Raw genomic sequence first — 16,244 nt, 5'->3', positions numbered from 1 at the left:
TTTGATGGTGCATGGTAAAACATTCTTTACACAAAAGTAAAAAGCCTTTTGACGGAGTATTAAAGTTGTTATTTAGACAACAGTTTGAAGAAGGTATGTTAAGGCTGTATTTAAAATATTGTTTCTACAAAAGTAAGTAGGCTGCCTTTTAACGGTGTACTAAAGTATACTTTATACAATGTAAGAAGGAAGTCTTTTACTGGTGTATTTAAGATCATCATTATACAAAAGAAAGAAGAGAGTATTTTAACGGTGTATTTAAAACATTCTTTATACAAAAGTAACAAGAAAGTCTCTTACAGGTGTATCTAAAATATTATTTTGCAAAAGTAAGAAAGCAGTATTTTGACAGTGTATGAACAAATGTTACTAGAACGTAAATCTGAATAGACTGTCAGTAAGGTAATTCGAAAGTTCGTAGGAGTTCCAAATAATGTTCATTGGTATTTTTGTTATGGTATAGCAAAGCTGTCACGAAATAAAACATCGTCAACTATTTTTGTCTTTATTTTGGCACCCTGCTCTACCACTGATGCATTCTCTCGATGAAAGACATGTGTTACTTTCCTTAGACATGCAAATACGATATTTGCAAGCACAGGTGAAATCAGTAGCTGTTGCAACACACAGAGAGAGAGAGAGAGAGAACAACTTTAGGGAAAATGCCTGCAGAGTCGGTTAGGCTACCTCCACGCAGGGAGGACAAGCTTTTACCGCGACGCGGCCACTACGTCAGTCTCGTGCATTGTGCTCCCCGAGGTCTTGGTTCCTCGCTACTTCCGCAGATCCGAGAGGGTCGCGGCCCCTTCCTGGGGATGCTGCCACCCTTCTCGGTTTCGCGAGGTCGCTGCCTCTCTAGAGCTGCCGAGACCTGCTGGACGGCCTTGAGTTATGTATCTTGGTCATAGGTCCTCGTTGCAGCCTCTAGCTGCGGCGGGATCGTCGTCTTCTCGCTGGCTTCTCCTGCGTTTATACTACATTCCCAAAGGATGTGAGCCGCGGTGGCTCTCTCCTTAGCGCACAGTCTACACACGTCACTCGCGTACACGCTCGGACACACGTGCTTAGCTAGCGCCGGGGTGAGCAGGGTCCCCGTCTGTAATTGCCTGTATAACACTTCCTCCTTCCGGGTAAGCCCCGGGTGAGGTGGCGGCATAGTCCGTCTGGTAAGTCTGTACCACTTCACTATTTCGTTGAAGGTGGTCATCTTGTCCTTGGCACTGCACCGCGACCAACACTCCGAGTCGGCCGTGCTTGCAGCTGCGCGGTTGGTTAGTCCTCGCGCGGCCGAGTTGGCCGTCTCGTTGTGGTTCACGTTCCCGCGTTCCGACACGTCACTGCCCATGTGGGCCGGAAACCACTTGATCACCACAGCGCTTTTACGTCCGATGTATTCGGCCTTGCGCAGTATGCGCGCAGCCTCACTACATACCCTAGCCTTGGCGTAGTTCTTCACTGCCATTCTAGAGTCACACAACACTGTAGTGCATCCGGGGTCGGAGATGGCCAAGGCGATGGCCACTTCCTCCGCCCGGTGCGCCTCTCGAGTCCGGACGCTCGCCGCGGTCTTCGTTGCACCCGTCGCTGCCGCGACAGCCACCACCGCGTATGCGTCGCTGCTCCCTCGATACTCCGCCGCGTCCACGTAAATGGCGACTTCTTCTCTGGCGTGGTGGTCCACGAGAGCCCTGGCCCTCGCCAACCTCCGCTCCTTGTTGTGCTCGGGGTTCACGTTCCTCGGGATCGGGCAGACCCTGAGCTTTCTGTTGATGCTATCCGGTATAGGTACGTCTTTCTGCTGCTCGCCTTCCCTCGGCTGGAGGCCAAGGTCCCGCAGTATCTTTCTTCTGGTTCTCGTTTCAGAGAGACGCTCGAGTTGCGCCGTTCTCTGTGCTTCGGCTATCTCGTCCACCGTGTTGTGGACTCCCAGCGCCATGAATTTTTCGGTGCTCGTGCTCCCGAGGAGGCCGAGTGCCGCCTTATACGCCTTGCGTATGGTGGCATCTTCTTACGTTCGCTCGGCCTCCAGTTGTGGAAGGCGGCCAGGTACGTTATGTGGCTAACTGCGAAGGATTGAACGAGCCTAGTCAGGCTCTCCTCCTTCATCCCCGCTCTTCTGTTGGACACCCTCTTGATGAGTCTCATTGCCGCGGCCGCTTTGCCCGCGAGCTTGTTGACCGTTTCACCGTTGACTCGGTTTCGCTGGATGAGCAGCGCGAGCACTCGAATCTTCTCGACCTCCGGTATTACTTGTCCTCCCGCTGTCGTGACCGTGATGTTGGGCCGCTCGTACTTGACTTCCATATTCTTTCTTTTCCTGCCCACTCCTGTGGGGGGAACCACCAGCAGTTCTGACTTGGCCGGAGAGTAAACGAGTCCAGGCCCGCCCAGCTGCTGCTCGACGGCGTTGACCGCTTCTTGCAGCGTTGTATCGATATGCCCGTCGCTTCCTCCCGGTACCCATAGCGTAACGTCGTCGGCGTAGATGGTGTGCCGGACTCCCGCTACTCTTTCTAGCTGGTTGGCCACCACGATTATTACGAGGTTGAAGAGAAGCGGGGAGATCACCGAGCCATGCGGAGTTCCGACGCTGCCTAGCTTCTTCTCTTCGAGCTGCAGGTCTCCCGCGCAGATTTCGGCGGTCCGTTCCGTCAGGAAGTCTTTGATGTACTGGTATGTCCTTCTGCCCATGTTTAGTCTGGATACTTGGGCCAGGATAGCCGAGTGCCTCACTTTATCGAAGGCGCTCTGCAAGTCCAGCCCGATATGGCTCTGTTGTCCTTGGTGCCCGTCGTATCGTCGATGATCTCATTCTTCAGTAAGATCATGGCGTCTTGCGTCCCGAGCTTCTTCTGAAACCCTATGGTGGAATTTAGGTAAAGCTCCGCTTCTTCCAGGTAACGTTGCCACCTGTTCATGAGAACGTGCTCGAGGACCTTTCCCACGCACGAAGTGAGCGAGATCGGCCTGAGGTTCTCTATGTTGGGCGGCTTGCCAGGCTTGGGGATGAGCATCGTCTTGGCTGCTTTCCATTGCTTGGGCAGCCTTCCTTCTTGCCAGCACTTGTAGAAGTTCGTGAGCGTTTCGATGGACGCTTCGTTGAGGTTCTTGAGCGCTCTGTTGGTGCCTCGATCGGGACCCGCGGCGGACCTGCCATTGAGATCCTGCAGGGCAACTCTGACTTCCCATGTCTGGATGTCTCGATCTAGCGTCTTGTTCTCGTTGCCTTGGTAATCCGGGTGTCTTTCCGTAGGGTGTCGTCGGTAGGTACTTGGCGTCCAAGCGCCCCTTGGCCTCGTCCTCCCCGTGTTCACATACTGGCGAACGTCCTCATAAATGGGGATATATGCGTCGTTGACGGAAATGCCTAATGATTAATTGCCCAATTGCAGTCTATTATGTAGTTATCGCATTGTATATTTCGTAAACGCACGATTGTTTTTATTTGTCTGTCTTCTGATGTTGCCGTCACCTTCAGTCCACCTGGATAAGAAAAAGAATACAACCACGGCATCTTACAATTCTTGTAGAAGCGTAACATACGTCGCTATAAAGGTTGCGTTATGAACAAGTAAAAGTGGCGCTTAACAGACGTGGACATTACAGTTGATGGAAGGATGCTATGGAAGATAAAGTATTGCGAAAGCTTCATTTGAGAATATGAATACTAGCTTTTAGAGTACAATCATGGGTGTAAAGGCATATACGACAGGCGTTTCTTTGCTGTGCCAGTTGTGTGGCCTGTTTGCACCAGCCGCGAGAATACGCAGCTGTATACAGCACGCTGATGTGCTCGTGATTGTTCGGCGTCTGAACTTCTCATCTCCAATTCAAATGAGAACACCTATTCAAATTCCTATGATATTGGTGGCGGTACTTGATTTCCAATTACATTCAACGTTCTGCCCCTTTAAGCAGTTGGTGATTGTGCGCGTGGTTAGGAAGCTACGGGATGCCATTGCGCGAAGCGTATGCAGTATTCTCGCAAAATACAACTAATCTATGACGTGGGTAAGCGAATAGAATACGAAGAAAAAGATTCCCCTACATCATATCTAGGTAAGAAATAATAGTCAGAACTTGCCCTTAAATGAAAGTAAGCAAAAATGACAGCACCGTCGCATGAAAGTGAAAAGACACATCACCTTTTTCATATATCCCTCTTGAAAAATGTACACTTAAGATGGGTCATCAATATTGCCGGCCACACAATACGCACAGCTACTTTTTACGTAATGTCTGTTATGTGCGATGTCTGTTAGCTATAGTCTTTAGTCAGCGCCCAGAAAAATATTAGATAACTTTAGCTTGACGTTTACTGCGAAGACAAGAGCTTACACACAGCACCTCAACAGGAACGCTGTAGTGGGCTTGTACTGGGAGTGTGCAACACAATTGTACGGGAAGCGGAAGCCAGAACGTAGCCCTCACTCCCATTGAGGAAATTGCACAAGGAATTTGCTTGAACGCGTGAGACAATGGTCCAATGCGTGTGGCAGTCCGGCAGCAGCTCTGACGTCCTGTGGTCTTGCCTTATGGGGTGTAAGTGGCGAAAAGGCTTTCACCACGTCAGACAAACTGCCCAAGTGAAACTATATACATAAAAAAGTAAAGAATTTAATGAATGCCACCCAGTGTGGCAAAATGAGCTTTTTCCGCAACACGAACGAAACGGCGGACTTGCAACTGTTTCTGTACTTCTAATATTGGCCAATTCCTACAAAGAGTACAGCTTTCTGCCGCATGAGTTATGTTGACTTCGACATTGTAATAAACCAATGCTTGCGCGTTTTACGTGTGCTATACTCTAATATTTTGTATTTACCGCATTGAACATTAACCGCCACTGCGTTTTTCGCTAGAAAAGTTAGCCCTTAGCCGCGTTCACAGTGATTGTCATCGATGTGAGCTACAACAGTAATCGCACATGTATTCTCGGTCACGTTTGCGCAGGTTCCGACATATACAGCCTTAACAACTTTAAGTAGACAAAGCAGCTTGAAAGTCAATGTGTGCATACTAGTCTCACACGGCTGAAGATGCTTGTAAACGTACGGAGAACTACGACATCTTATAGGACACCCTAACGTGCCCTACTAATTTAAAAACAATTATTAGTGCTTTGCCTATGGGTATCATTAAAGCTGACTCCCGAAGATGTGTCAAGAAACAAATGCTTTGAGCGACAAAGCTAACATTACAGGGATTACTCGCGTCTCTTCACGAACGAAAACTGAGGGCGACTTGAAGTGCGGTCAGCGGAGCTAACCGTATACTTATTCTCTTCTATCGTTAGTTAACGATTCTGTTAATTTCTGGGTTGCACTTTCGTTTGTGACGTCTTCGTAATTGTGAAATGCTGCATTGTGAATCGATTTCGAACAATGACCTAGTGGGTCGATAGCAAAGCGTAAGCGCAGCTTCGCTCTATTTGTAATAAGCTCGTGTTATAGTGTCCAATGGAAGGGCACAAATAGAATGCGTTTTCCTTGCTGTGAAATTGCACACAAACGGTAGGGGAGTAGAAGCGGGAGTTATTACTGTAAAGATGAGCATGCCGATCTTCGTAGGCAGCGTCAAAATAGGCACGCTGCATCACAACACACAAACAGAATAAGCGCTGACGCGAGGGAAACGTATTTAGGTGTTCTGTGTGCTTATCTGGCAATACATGACAATACCAACTTGATACGTTGCACGTTCTTCTATCAATACACTGCTGCATCCGTCTAACGTACATATAGAGAATGTTGAAGGGAGACGGTGGACGTACCTTTAGCCACAGTCTAAGTTTTGATACGTTGAAGCAGGCTCAAAAATGTACAATTTGCGGTCCTGCTCACAAAAGGGCCGCTGCGCAAGGCAGCGTAATTGGTAAACTTTGGCTTCCCGTGAGCAGGAGGAACGAAACTTCGACTAATGCCTCTTCATGTTAAGAAATATCTACAACCACACATGAATGGCGCTCTTTTCGATGCATGGTGGCTACATTTTGAAGTCACGCATTCCCAGATGCTCCTTTGCACCAACGTTTAAATCTTTTTTTTTTTTTGTCGCAGTAGTGGCTGAGTCGCTCAAGCTTTCTGCTGCTTAATATAAGGTCATAAGACTAATGCACTGTCTGTGAATTACTGACTTTATTATTTTTCTTTTCTCTCCTTATCTATTCTTCTCGTTTCACCCTCCGCCAGTGTAGGGTGGCCAACCTGGCTCGTCCTTGGTTAACCTGCCTACATTTCCCTCTTCGTTTCTCTCTCCCAGCGCCATCGTTCCAATGAAGTAGTTGTGCCAAAAGCCATGGACCGAGAGTTTCGTGCCCCTTAGAGAGTGCAAGTTTGTCAGAACTAAAGCAGAGTCGTCCACTACTGCGTTCTTCACTGACCCGCTCTAGTTTATGGAGTTATAAATCAATCATTAGACAAAAACATAGTGCCACAAGCTATTAAAATGAGCGCTGGTCTCTATATCATTGCTCTAAATTATTTAATTGCATTTTCTCTCCTTTCTCTTGCAGGAAATGATTGGAAAAAAGTGCGTAGCGTGATGAACCCTAGTTTCTCGAGCGCCAAGATGAAGATGATATCACGGGTCATGAACGAATGTGTGGACATCATGCTGGCGAAATTGGACGAGCAAGTAGCGAACAACAAGACTGCGGTCAACGTGTCGAAGATGACGCAGGGACTAACCTTGGACGCCATTGCAAAATCCATTCTGGCCTGGGAGGTATGATATGCGCTAATCTATGTCGCTACCCCTCTGTTTCTGTGTTCTTTAGGAAAAGGGCGTTCACATAACGCTGTGACGCATCACTGCTTGAAATGAAGACCATCTGAAGCAGAGGTAGAAGAGGGGAACCGGACGATTAGTCGAGGAGGAGCCCGGTCGGCGATTGTCCACTCGCAGGTGGATCAATAAAATGGTGGGAAAGATACATATAATGAAACAACATTTGAACAGAAACCATGTTAAGATGATTTTCAATGTCAAGCGATAATTTCCCAGTAAGCGGCTAATCTGTAAATGTGAACAATTATTCAGCAAACAGTTGCGTTTGCAAACAATCATGTACAGTACGTAAGGCAGGTGTCACAGGTAGCAACGTTGTAAAATAAAGAACGATAAAAATCAAACGTGCTGTCCGCTACGCAAAAGTAACCATGTAGGCACCCAGAAGTGCATCATGCGTGGCCTTCTGATTGTCACGGCCTTCAGTCTGATAATAAAGGCGATGGTTTGCGTAAGCATTCATTGAGTCGGTGTGGTAGCCATTCTCGTGGGATAACAGAGCCACCGTGTTTAGTTTTTTTTAACGGTTTTTTTATCTATCTATCTATCTATCTATCTATCTATCTATCTATCTATCTATCTATATATCTATCTATCTATCTATCTATCTATCTATCTATCTATCTATCTATCTATCTATCCTATTACGCCGACCCACTTCCCTAAAATATGTAGCGCTTCGGGCCAGAAGATATGTGCTCGTGGTCGTGACGCCATCGTGGTCGTTTCTATCGTCGTAATTCCATCTTCGTAAGCTAAGTCTCGTAATGTCGACGTCCTGATGCCTTATACGCTGCTCCATTGACCCAAGTTGTCTAATAGCTTCGGTCACTAGGTGTGTGCTGTTCTTCGTGAAGACGTCGGGGTTGTTGCATCGACATCTCTCTAGCTATGTCCCCCGACCGTCGTCCTCTTGTCGTCGTCAGCCATCGGCGTCATACAGTCGTCCTACCTTCGCTGTCGCACCGCCGTTGTGATGCCGTCCTCGTCATTCCATCGTCGTCACACCAGCTTCGTCATCCGACTCTTGTCATTCTGTCGTCGTCACGCCATGCTGATCACAGAGTCGTCGTCATTTTGTTGCCATCACGCTATCGTTTTACTATCGTCATCGCTTTAGCAACGTCATCCCATTGTCATCGTGTCGTCGTAGTCGTACCGCCTTCGCCGACGGATGTCATTCGTTCTTCGTCATTCTGGTTGCAATTATAGTGTTATGGCATCGTCGTCATTGCGTTGTTGTCACAGTCGCTACCATGCATACGTTGTCATAGCGTCGTCATTATACCATCATGGTCGTGCCATCGTCGTCATTCCAGCTTCGTGATCCGGTTATAGTCATACCGTAGTCGGCACACTGCCATCGTTAGAGCATCGTCATCATTCAAGAATCACCGTCTAATCGTCATCATACCTCCTTATATCAGTTCCATCGACGTCATTCGGCCGCCGTCACTGCGTCGACTTCATACAGTCGTCCCGACGACTGACATAAGGACCTTCGCAAGCGAGTTTCGTAGCAAAGTTCGACGATACCACAGTATGTCTCACATAGACAAAACAATGGTAGTGTCAGAATAACCACTACAGAGGTTGCAGAAACGTGAGTTCAGAAATACAGTGTGTCGCTACATTGCTGGAATGCTAATCGCATTACCACCGATGGTGAGGGAGAGGTGACTTGTGACTTAATTTGAAGGCCCAAATTCTGAAACGTTGCTCACCTTAACAAAGAAACCCTCGTTTATGCTTGGATGCCCTGCGTCAATTCTGAAAGTTTCCTCATTTAGGCGCCATCAATGAAGCGTTCCTTGGTGCTTCGTCTGCGTAAGGTTCCACACAGGCTATATCCATATCTCTTTCCCTCGCTCCTATTGACGAAGGAAAAACTAAGGAGAGGCCCTGACGTCACTCTTTGTGAAGCTGAGTGATGCCTGAAGTTGGCGGTTCTCCGCCATTTGCCGGTACATATTCTACTCTCTTGTTTAAATTTATCGCCTTCGGCGCGCGACCATGCACGCCGAATTGCGCGGACGTGCGCGCGCCGTGGTGATTCGACCAACGGATACAATCGCGCCGTATACGATACTGATGCCGCTAAGTCAGTTACTGCGAGCACTGTGTCCAAACGTTGAATGGAGTTCATAATGAACTAGACAAATTAAAGGGTGAGGCCGGCCCCCCGCTACATTTCCGAGCCTTTCTGAAAATAAATCTGTACATTCTCACTGCATGCACAGGCGATGACCGACAGCACAGTTTACGCACATCACGACATATATGACTAGCCCGTCTGCAGATTGTGAGAACAAACACGTATGCTGGTCGTGGCTGTGTAGGTATCGTGCTGCATTTTTCAACAAGTTTCGGGCGATAGCGCACCGCGGAGGTGTGACAGCGCGCCGACTAAGAGGCCAGCCGAGGAGAACCTCGTTGCGTGTTTAAATACACTGACTGTGGCCTGAGGTATATTGTCCTCACGGCAAGCTTCAAAGTTATGTGGTGTCTTCCGCGCGCTGTCGATAAATAAGCGCGTACGGCTAGCGCGTTGAGTGGGCCTACGTGCGACCATCGGCCTTTTCATATTCGCGTAGGCATGTGTACGTTTTTCTGTCGAGCCTTGCTCAAACTTCCATGCATCCGCCAACCTTCACTTACCTGCGCCCTTCGAGCCCACATATCTCTGTGATAAGGAGGGTTCACCCCTTAATATCTCACAGCCGCCGCTTCTTTCCCATCCTGCCACATGGCCGTGCTACGTGACACAAATACATTGTCCACTTACAAAAGCAGGAACGCTGCACAGCTCCCACTGACCTGCAAGGCGTTTATCGTACATGTTCCGCAGGACAGAGGTTTCAATTTGTGATGACACGTTAGCATGCATTCACCGAAGCCGGCAAATATATTCCCATATGTCAGTCGTCCGTGGCGTGGTACGTGCTATGCGGCATTGCATGCGTGGTCGTTTCACACTGTTTTACTTCTTCCAATCCCACCATCAAAACAACCCTATCCTGCACGCACAACGCCTCTGCAACAGAACGAAACCTACTGGGCCGCACACAGCCCAGTAGGGCTGTGTGATGCCACCACCACAACGTGATCATAAAAAACATAACACCACCATAACAAACCCGCCAGTCTAACCCTATAACATGGCCGCTACAGAGCGAAATGCAGGCGATTTCCTCCACACTTTGCTCGCAGCACGCCGAGTGGGTAGGGCATGTCCTCAATTTTTTTTCTATTGTGATAACAATTATATGGGCACTCCAGGCGCATTTCCGCCGTCACTATCGGCGGCAATTTGTTTACAAGATTAAACGACCGATAAAACTACTATGCTTACCTATAAATGCTTACCCGCCGCGGTTGCTTAGTGGCTATGGTGTTCGGCTGCTAAGCACGAGGTCGCGGATTCGAATCCCGGCCACGGCGGCCGCATTTCGATGGGGTCAAAATGCGAAAACACCCGTGTACTTAGATTTAGGTGCACGGTAAAGAACCGCAGGTGGTCTAAATTTCCGGAGTCCCCCACTACGGCGTGCCTCATAATCAGATCGCGGTTTTGGCACGTAAAACCCCATAATTTAATTTAATTTTTTACCTATAAAAGCTACCCGCTAAATAGTGGTGCTACCACGCGGTTCATCTTATATTTCGCGGGCATGTGCTAGAAGATACATCAGTGGTACTTAGCTGAAAACGCTTCCGTCGGCTATTTTTAAATGTTATCTACAACTCGCACGTTCGCACCTTCGTGCTGAAGCCATTATTTAAAAAGTTAGGCCATTAGTGTACAATGAATAATTGACTTTGCAAAATGAAAAAAAAAAAAAAATAGCGCATACTAGGCCGCGCCTAGTCTGTGGTAAAAACGACGGAGCACACTGCGTCGTTGTTAAAACATTGGTTGCACTCAGGTTGCACACTGTAAATTCGGAACATCATGGCGACCAGTGGTCCCAGTAACACACATCGGTCCGCAAATTTAGGTGCCACCATCGCCGGGATAGCTCCATGAGAAGAGGATATATCCCAATAGGGATATGTGGTGGTGACTCGCTAAAAGGGACTGCCTTTGAAAATGGCGCTTTTCCCACATAATACGTTGCTGTTAAACACAAACAAAAAGCTGCAGCCCTAATTTTCTCTCTCATTAAGACCTCTGAGTGTAATAGCAAATGCTCGGGAGATACCAATTTACCATTGGCCACTGCCAACAAATTCGGATTTGCAACAAAAGCATGTTAACGTCCGGCCGAACAGCGGCAACCAGCGCCAACTCGCCCAGGAGCCAGGCAGACTAAGTCACAGTGGTAAGACTAATACTAGCTTATTCATTCTTTTATTGCTTTGATTAGTTAATTAAATCATTGTTCAAAGACCACGGTTCTGACTTCATTCACGTTGAGGAAGTAGACACACAATGCGACCGTCTATCGTTCAAATTCAAATTCTTTATTTTTCAATGAAATACAATAAAAGTGTGTCCAGTACTGTTTGGACCCGTAGCCGTAGGCTAGTTATGGGTCCAAGAAATGAAATTATCTAATGCAGACACTTCGTCACATAAACAATAAAAACTTGGAAAAGTGGAGAGGGGAATATATACATAATACATATGACAAAAACAAGGCATAACAAGAAACAGTTGATTCAATTCAAAAACATCGTGCACGCTATATATAATAAATGAAATGTAAACAGCAGATAGATGTCTTGTAACTTGTTTAAAGCATGCGCTGAAAGAATTTTTTAGCTGTAAGTGCAAAATTTTGAGCGTATTTTATTTCTTGTGGAAGAGTGTTCCATATCTGAACACCAGTGAATGATAGCCGTCGTTCTCCATAAACGTTGTGCGTGGGAGGTAGATTAAAGTTGCCTAATAATACATTTCTGGTAGTACGCGATGATGTATGAAAGAGTGACATATGGAAGGGGTGGTTGTTTCTTACGATACTGTTTACGACAGTTGCTGTTTTTAGGAGGCGTAGTGAATCGAAGGGTAATATGCGTAGATCGTGGAATAATGGGTTGCTGGGGTGATCCTGCTTAGTTTTCGTTATTATTCGTAATGATCGTTTCTGCAATTTTCTGATTGGCTGGAGATAACTATTGTAGGTCCATCCCCATGATTCCAGACAGTATGATAGGTGACTGTGGATAAAGGAGAAATATAAAATACGTAATGTGCTTGTGTCAAAAAAGTCACGTGCTTGAAGCAGTTTATAACACCCCGATGCCACCTTCGCCCCAACTGCTAATAAATGGTCTTGCCAGTGAAGGTTACTATGAAAGATTACGCCAAGATATTTAAAACATGGGGTATATTCTAGTAGAGAGTTGTCAATACTAATGTTTACAGAGTTGGCATCTACTTGTTTTTTGCGGGAGTGAAATATAGTATATTTTGTTTTCTTGACATTTACAGTAACCTTGTTGGCTGTAAACCATTTAGAGAGGTTTGCCAAATCTACGTTTGCTTTGGACTGTATTTCTTCGATGCTATTGCCTGTAATTATTATAGCAGTGTCGTCTGCATACATCAGCATTTCTCCGAATTTTAAGACACGTGGAAGGTCGGAAGCGTATATAGAAAAAAGTATGGGTCCCAAGACAGACCCTTGGGGCACGCCTGCATGAATACGTTGTGGTGACGATGAGACATCATTTATGACGACTATCTGATGACGTTCATTGAAGTAGCTAGAAAACAAATCGAAAATCCGTTCCCGGAAACCGTAGTGCTTGTACAAAAGGATGGAATGGTTGACCGTATCGAAAGCCTTCTTTAAATCTAGAAAGACTACAGCTACAAGTTTGTTGTCATTTAAAGCACTGTTTATAATGTAATCGTTTATGTATAATCGTTGCAGCTTGACATCGTGTTACTTGAGCGGTACATACTCGAAAGCGGCAGCACTTTGAAACTACATCCACGACTTTTTGCGCGCCAGTGTACGCATTCGGAGCAGCACTTTGCTTCTTTCTCGACAGAATTCACGTACAACGTCCCATGCACGAAATTTTCCAATATTCCCGCCGCAGCGCAGCGCTGCTCAGATCAGCAAATGTAGGGCGGCGCCTTGCATTCACCCTCAGGGCTTCGCGACTTGTACTCCTCGAAGCCGGTATGGGGGGCATTGAGCGGCGTGCCCGCAGTGCCGCATCACGCTCCTCCTCGCGCGATGAGTGACGCGATAAAGTGCGGTGCCCAGTGAGCCCGCGCCTATTTAACCCCCAAAACCGCTCAGGAAGATCTGTCATCAACTGGAGGTTGAATTGTCTTGCAGCTGTACATTCTTTTTTTCTCGCTCCTCCAAGTCCGGGATAGGCTGATCACCCTCTAGAGGATGATAATGAATATGCGAGGAATGCTGAGCCAGAAGTTAACGTACAACCACAACGACGAAAATCGAAACACCCAGGGCAGCGTTTCCTAACGTCTCTCGTTGAAAAACAAGCAGGACACTTACCACTGTCGAAATATGATGACGTTTCGGGACCTATTGTTTAGAATGAAAATTCGGGCAACGCAGAAGGTTCTTAAGCACACTTGAGCACTTGGCGTAGAGTTTAGCAGTACACGTGATTGGGGATTCCAGATAATAAGTGCATTCCTTCTGGTTCGAATGATTACAGCTTCAACCCATCGTTGGCTCTGTAGCGACTTTCGCGTTGTGCTGCTGAGCCCGACGGCGCGGGATGAAATGCCTGCCGCCATTCGGTGAGGGCGCAATGCAAGGATGCCCGCGTATAGTGCATTGGGTGGATGTTACAGAACTCCAGGCGGTCAAAATTAACCCGGAGTTCCCCACTATGGCGTGCCTCATAATTCAATTGTGGTTTCGGCAAGTAAAACATGAGCATTCAATTCAAATAGTTTTTTGTCGGGAGCCTTGTGCGCATTAAACGAGCGAACGGATGACTGAGAATTTCAGACATCAGTTGAATTTACTCAATATTAAGATTGACTACTCAGCTTTTTTAGTTATTCACGTTCGCAAACATCTTGCATCTGTGAGATTCAAGCAAAGCAGTAGTGGAGTTATCAATACTTCGCGGAGATCCTATAGACTAGCGCAACTTTCTATAAATATTCATGCCTAAACGGCGCTACAAAGTGCATTAGCGTTCCAGTTTGGTTTTATAAAAGTGCCCCTCTAGCACACAGCGACATTTAGAAGAGAAAGACGAGTGACTTTCACAGCACAGTTTATGGGTTGACTTTTTGAAAGTCGGGCTGCTAAAAAGACAGGGCTTCACTATTGCTTGGCTTGAATTTCGCAGTTTCAAGTTACACCCTAAAGTGAATAATATGAAAAAGAAGTGAATTATGCATTCTTGTTGTTTGCATACCTATATATTTGTTGTACACTTAACTTCCACTTAAAGAAATCCACCTGAATAGGCAATATAGAGCTGCCACAGGCGATTTAATATATATATATATATATATATATATATATATATATATATATATACATACATACATACTCTGAAGAAGGCTGGTCCACCATCCGAAAACGTTAAGAAGTCTTCCACAAAGTTCGTCATCTCTTTCCTGCGTATATATATATATATATATATATATATATATATATATATATATATATATATATATATATATATATATATATATATATATATGTGTGTGTGTGTGTGTGTGTGTGTGTGTGTGTGTGTGTGTGTGTGTGTTCGAATTAAAAAAATCTTTCTATTGTGTAGCTAATGGTGATATTGATCAACGCTGACATGTTAAGGCATGCGATTATGGATGACACTTTTGCACTCATTATTGTGTCGTTTTTTTTTCTCACATCGCAATAGCCTGACTCCCAGCGGAACCCCGATGACCCATTCGTGAGCAGCTTAAGGAAAACGCTGACCGAAGCCGACACGCTGATTCTCGACATCGCCATCGCATTTCCGCCCTTCCGAGATCTGGTCACTTGGGTCTTTCCTTACGTTCCCTACGGGAAGCTTTTCGCACTCATTTGCGGACGAGTACACGACGTGATACGTGTTCGGAGAGCGCAGCCTCACGTGCGGCACTTGGACATGCTGCAGCTTATGCTGGATGAACAAGCAAAAAGCAATCCCTCCGGGAGCATCAGTGATAGCGACAGCATCAATAACGACAGCGCGGATCAGGAAGCCAATGCGGCCAGTGCCTTCGTGATCACGGACGAACACATCGTGTCCAACTGCTTCATCTCGCTCGCCGCGGGCTTCGAGACGACGGCGCTCACGCTGGCGCTCATCTTGGACGAACTTGCGCGCAGCCTTGACGAGCAGGAAAAGCTATACGTGGAGCTGATCTCCGCCTTTCCTGGAGGCCTCGAGCGGGATGTCGAGTACGATGAGCTGCAGAGCCTGAAGAGGCTCGACATGGTGGTGAGCGAAGCTTTGCGCAAGAACCCCCCGCTTGTGCTGTTCACGACCAGAATGTGCAATGAAGAAATAACTGTCATGGGTCGCACAATACCCGCCGGATCGCGCCTCGTAGTCCCCAAGTGGAGCATCCACCGCGATCCAGAACTTTGGCCGGAACCGGAAAAGTTCGACCCAGAGAGGTTTAATCCCGACAAGCAAAGCAACCGGCACCCGGCGTCGTATATTCCCTTCGGCATTGGCCCCCGTCAATGTATGGGCAGGAAGTTCGCCCTGCTCGAACTCAAGACTGCACTGTGCAAGCTGATTCTCAAGTATGAGTTTGCGTTGTTCCCGGGCAACGAAGAGAGCATAAAGCTTAGAGTTCCTCTCATAACAATATGTCCTGTTAAGAATGTGGTACTGAGTGTGAAATTAAGAAATCGTGCTGCGTGACAACTGCCGAGAATCGCTTTATTTTCCGACATGTCAGCCTCCAAGATTGCGCTCTCGGCGGCAGTTCAGAAGAGTCTGCGCACTTTTACGTATTAACACAACTAGTACTCCCTCTCTTCCATTCTTTCTCTCGTTCCTTCTTTATGTTCCCTTCCCCCAGTTCAGGGTATAAAGTTGGATATACATCTGGTTAACCCCATGTGGCTCTAACTTTACTGCGCAGATGTTTCCGCTAGCCCCTGTATGCATCCCTAGCATAGGTTCCCTGTGGGGGGGGAGGGGGGGGGGAGTGTAGGGGATATCTTGGCCAGCTTAGGTCTGTATGAGCGACAGGAATTTGTGCGCCAATCCCTGAGATAGTGCAATTCAGGGCATGGATTCCCTGGGGGGTTCCCTGGCTGGCTTACGTACTTATCACGGTGCTTGAACGCCGATCGCGGCATGCGCCGATCCCGGATGCAACTTTACATTTGCTAGTAAGTACGGCGGGGCGTGCATTTCTAGAGGCGAAGGACATTTGTGCGCATGCACGAGTAAAAGCGGGTCTGAGATAGAAATGCTAGGGGCTTTACCTCCTTGAATATCGGATTTTCTCGGCACTGTGGAAGAGAAGTTTCTTT

General features: G+C 47.0%; 1 protein-coding gene across 2 annotated transcripts in view; it reads left to right on the top strand.

The window, feature by feature from the left end:
* LOC142566670 (cytochrome P450 3A43-like) overlaps positions 1–15,890 on the top strand; it is a 169,162-nt gene extending 153,272 nt beyond the window's left edge. For both annotated transcript variants that reach the window (XM_075677503.1, XM_075677502.1), the window contains 2 exons: positions 6,515–6,726; positions 14,626–15,890. In XM_075677503.1, coding sequence (XP_075533618.1) covers positions 6,515–6,726; positions 14,626–15,624 — 1,211 coding nt within the window. In that variant the 3' untranslated portion in view covers positions 15,625–15,890. The remainder of the gene's footprint in view (positions 1–6,514; positions 6,727–14,625) is intronic.
* The last annotated feature ends 354 nt before the right edge of the window (positions 15,891–16,244 follow it).

The sequence above is a fragment of the Dermacentor variabilis genome, unplaced genomic scaffold (genome assembly GCF_050947875.1).
Source record: "Dermacentor variabilis isolate Ectoservices unplaced genomic scaffold, ASM5094787v1 scaffold_13, whole genome shotgun sequence".
In the NCBI taxonomy this organism is placed as follows: domain Eukaryota; kingdom Metazoa; phylum Arthropoda; class Arachnida; order Ixodida; family Ixodidae; genus Dermacentor; species Dermacentor variabilis.
The sequence above is the reverse complement of the archived record's forward strand: the minus strand, read 5'-3'. Positions and strand labels throughout refer to the sequence as shown.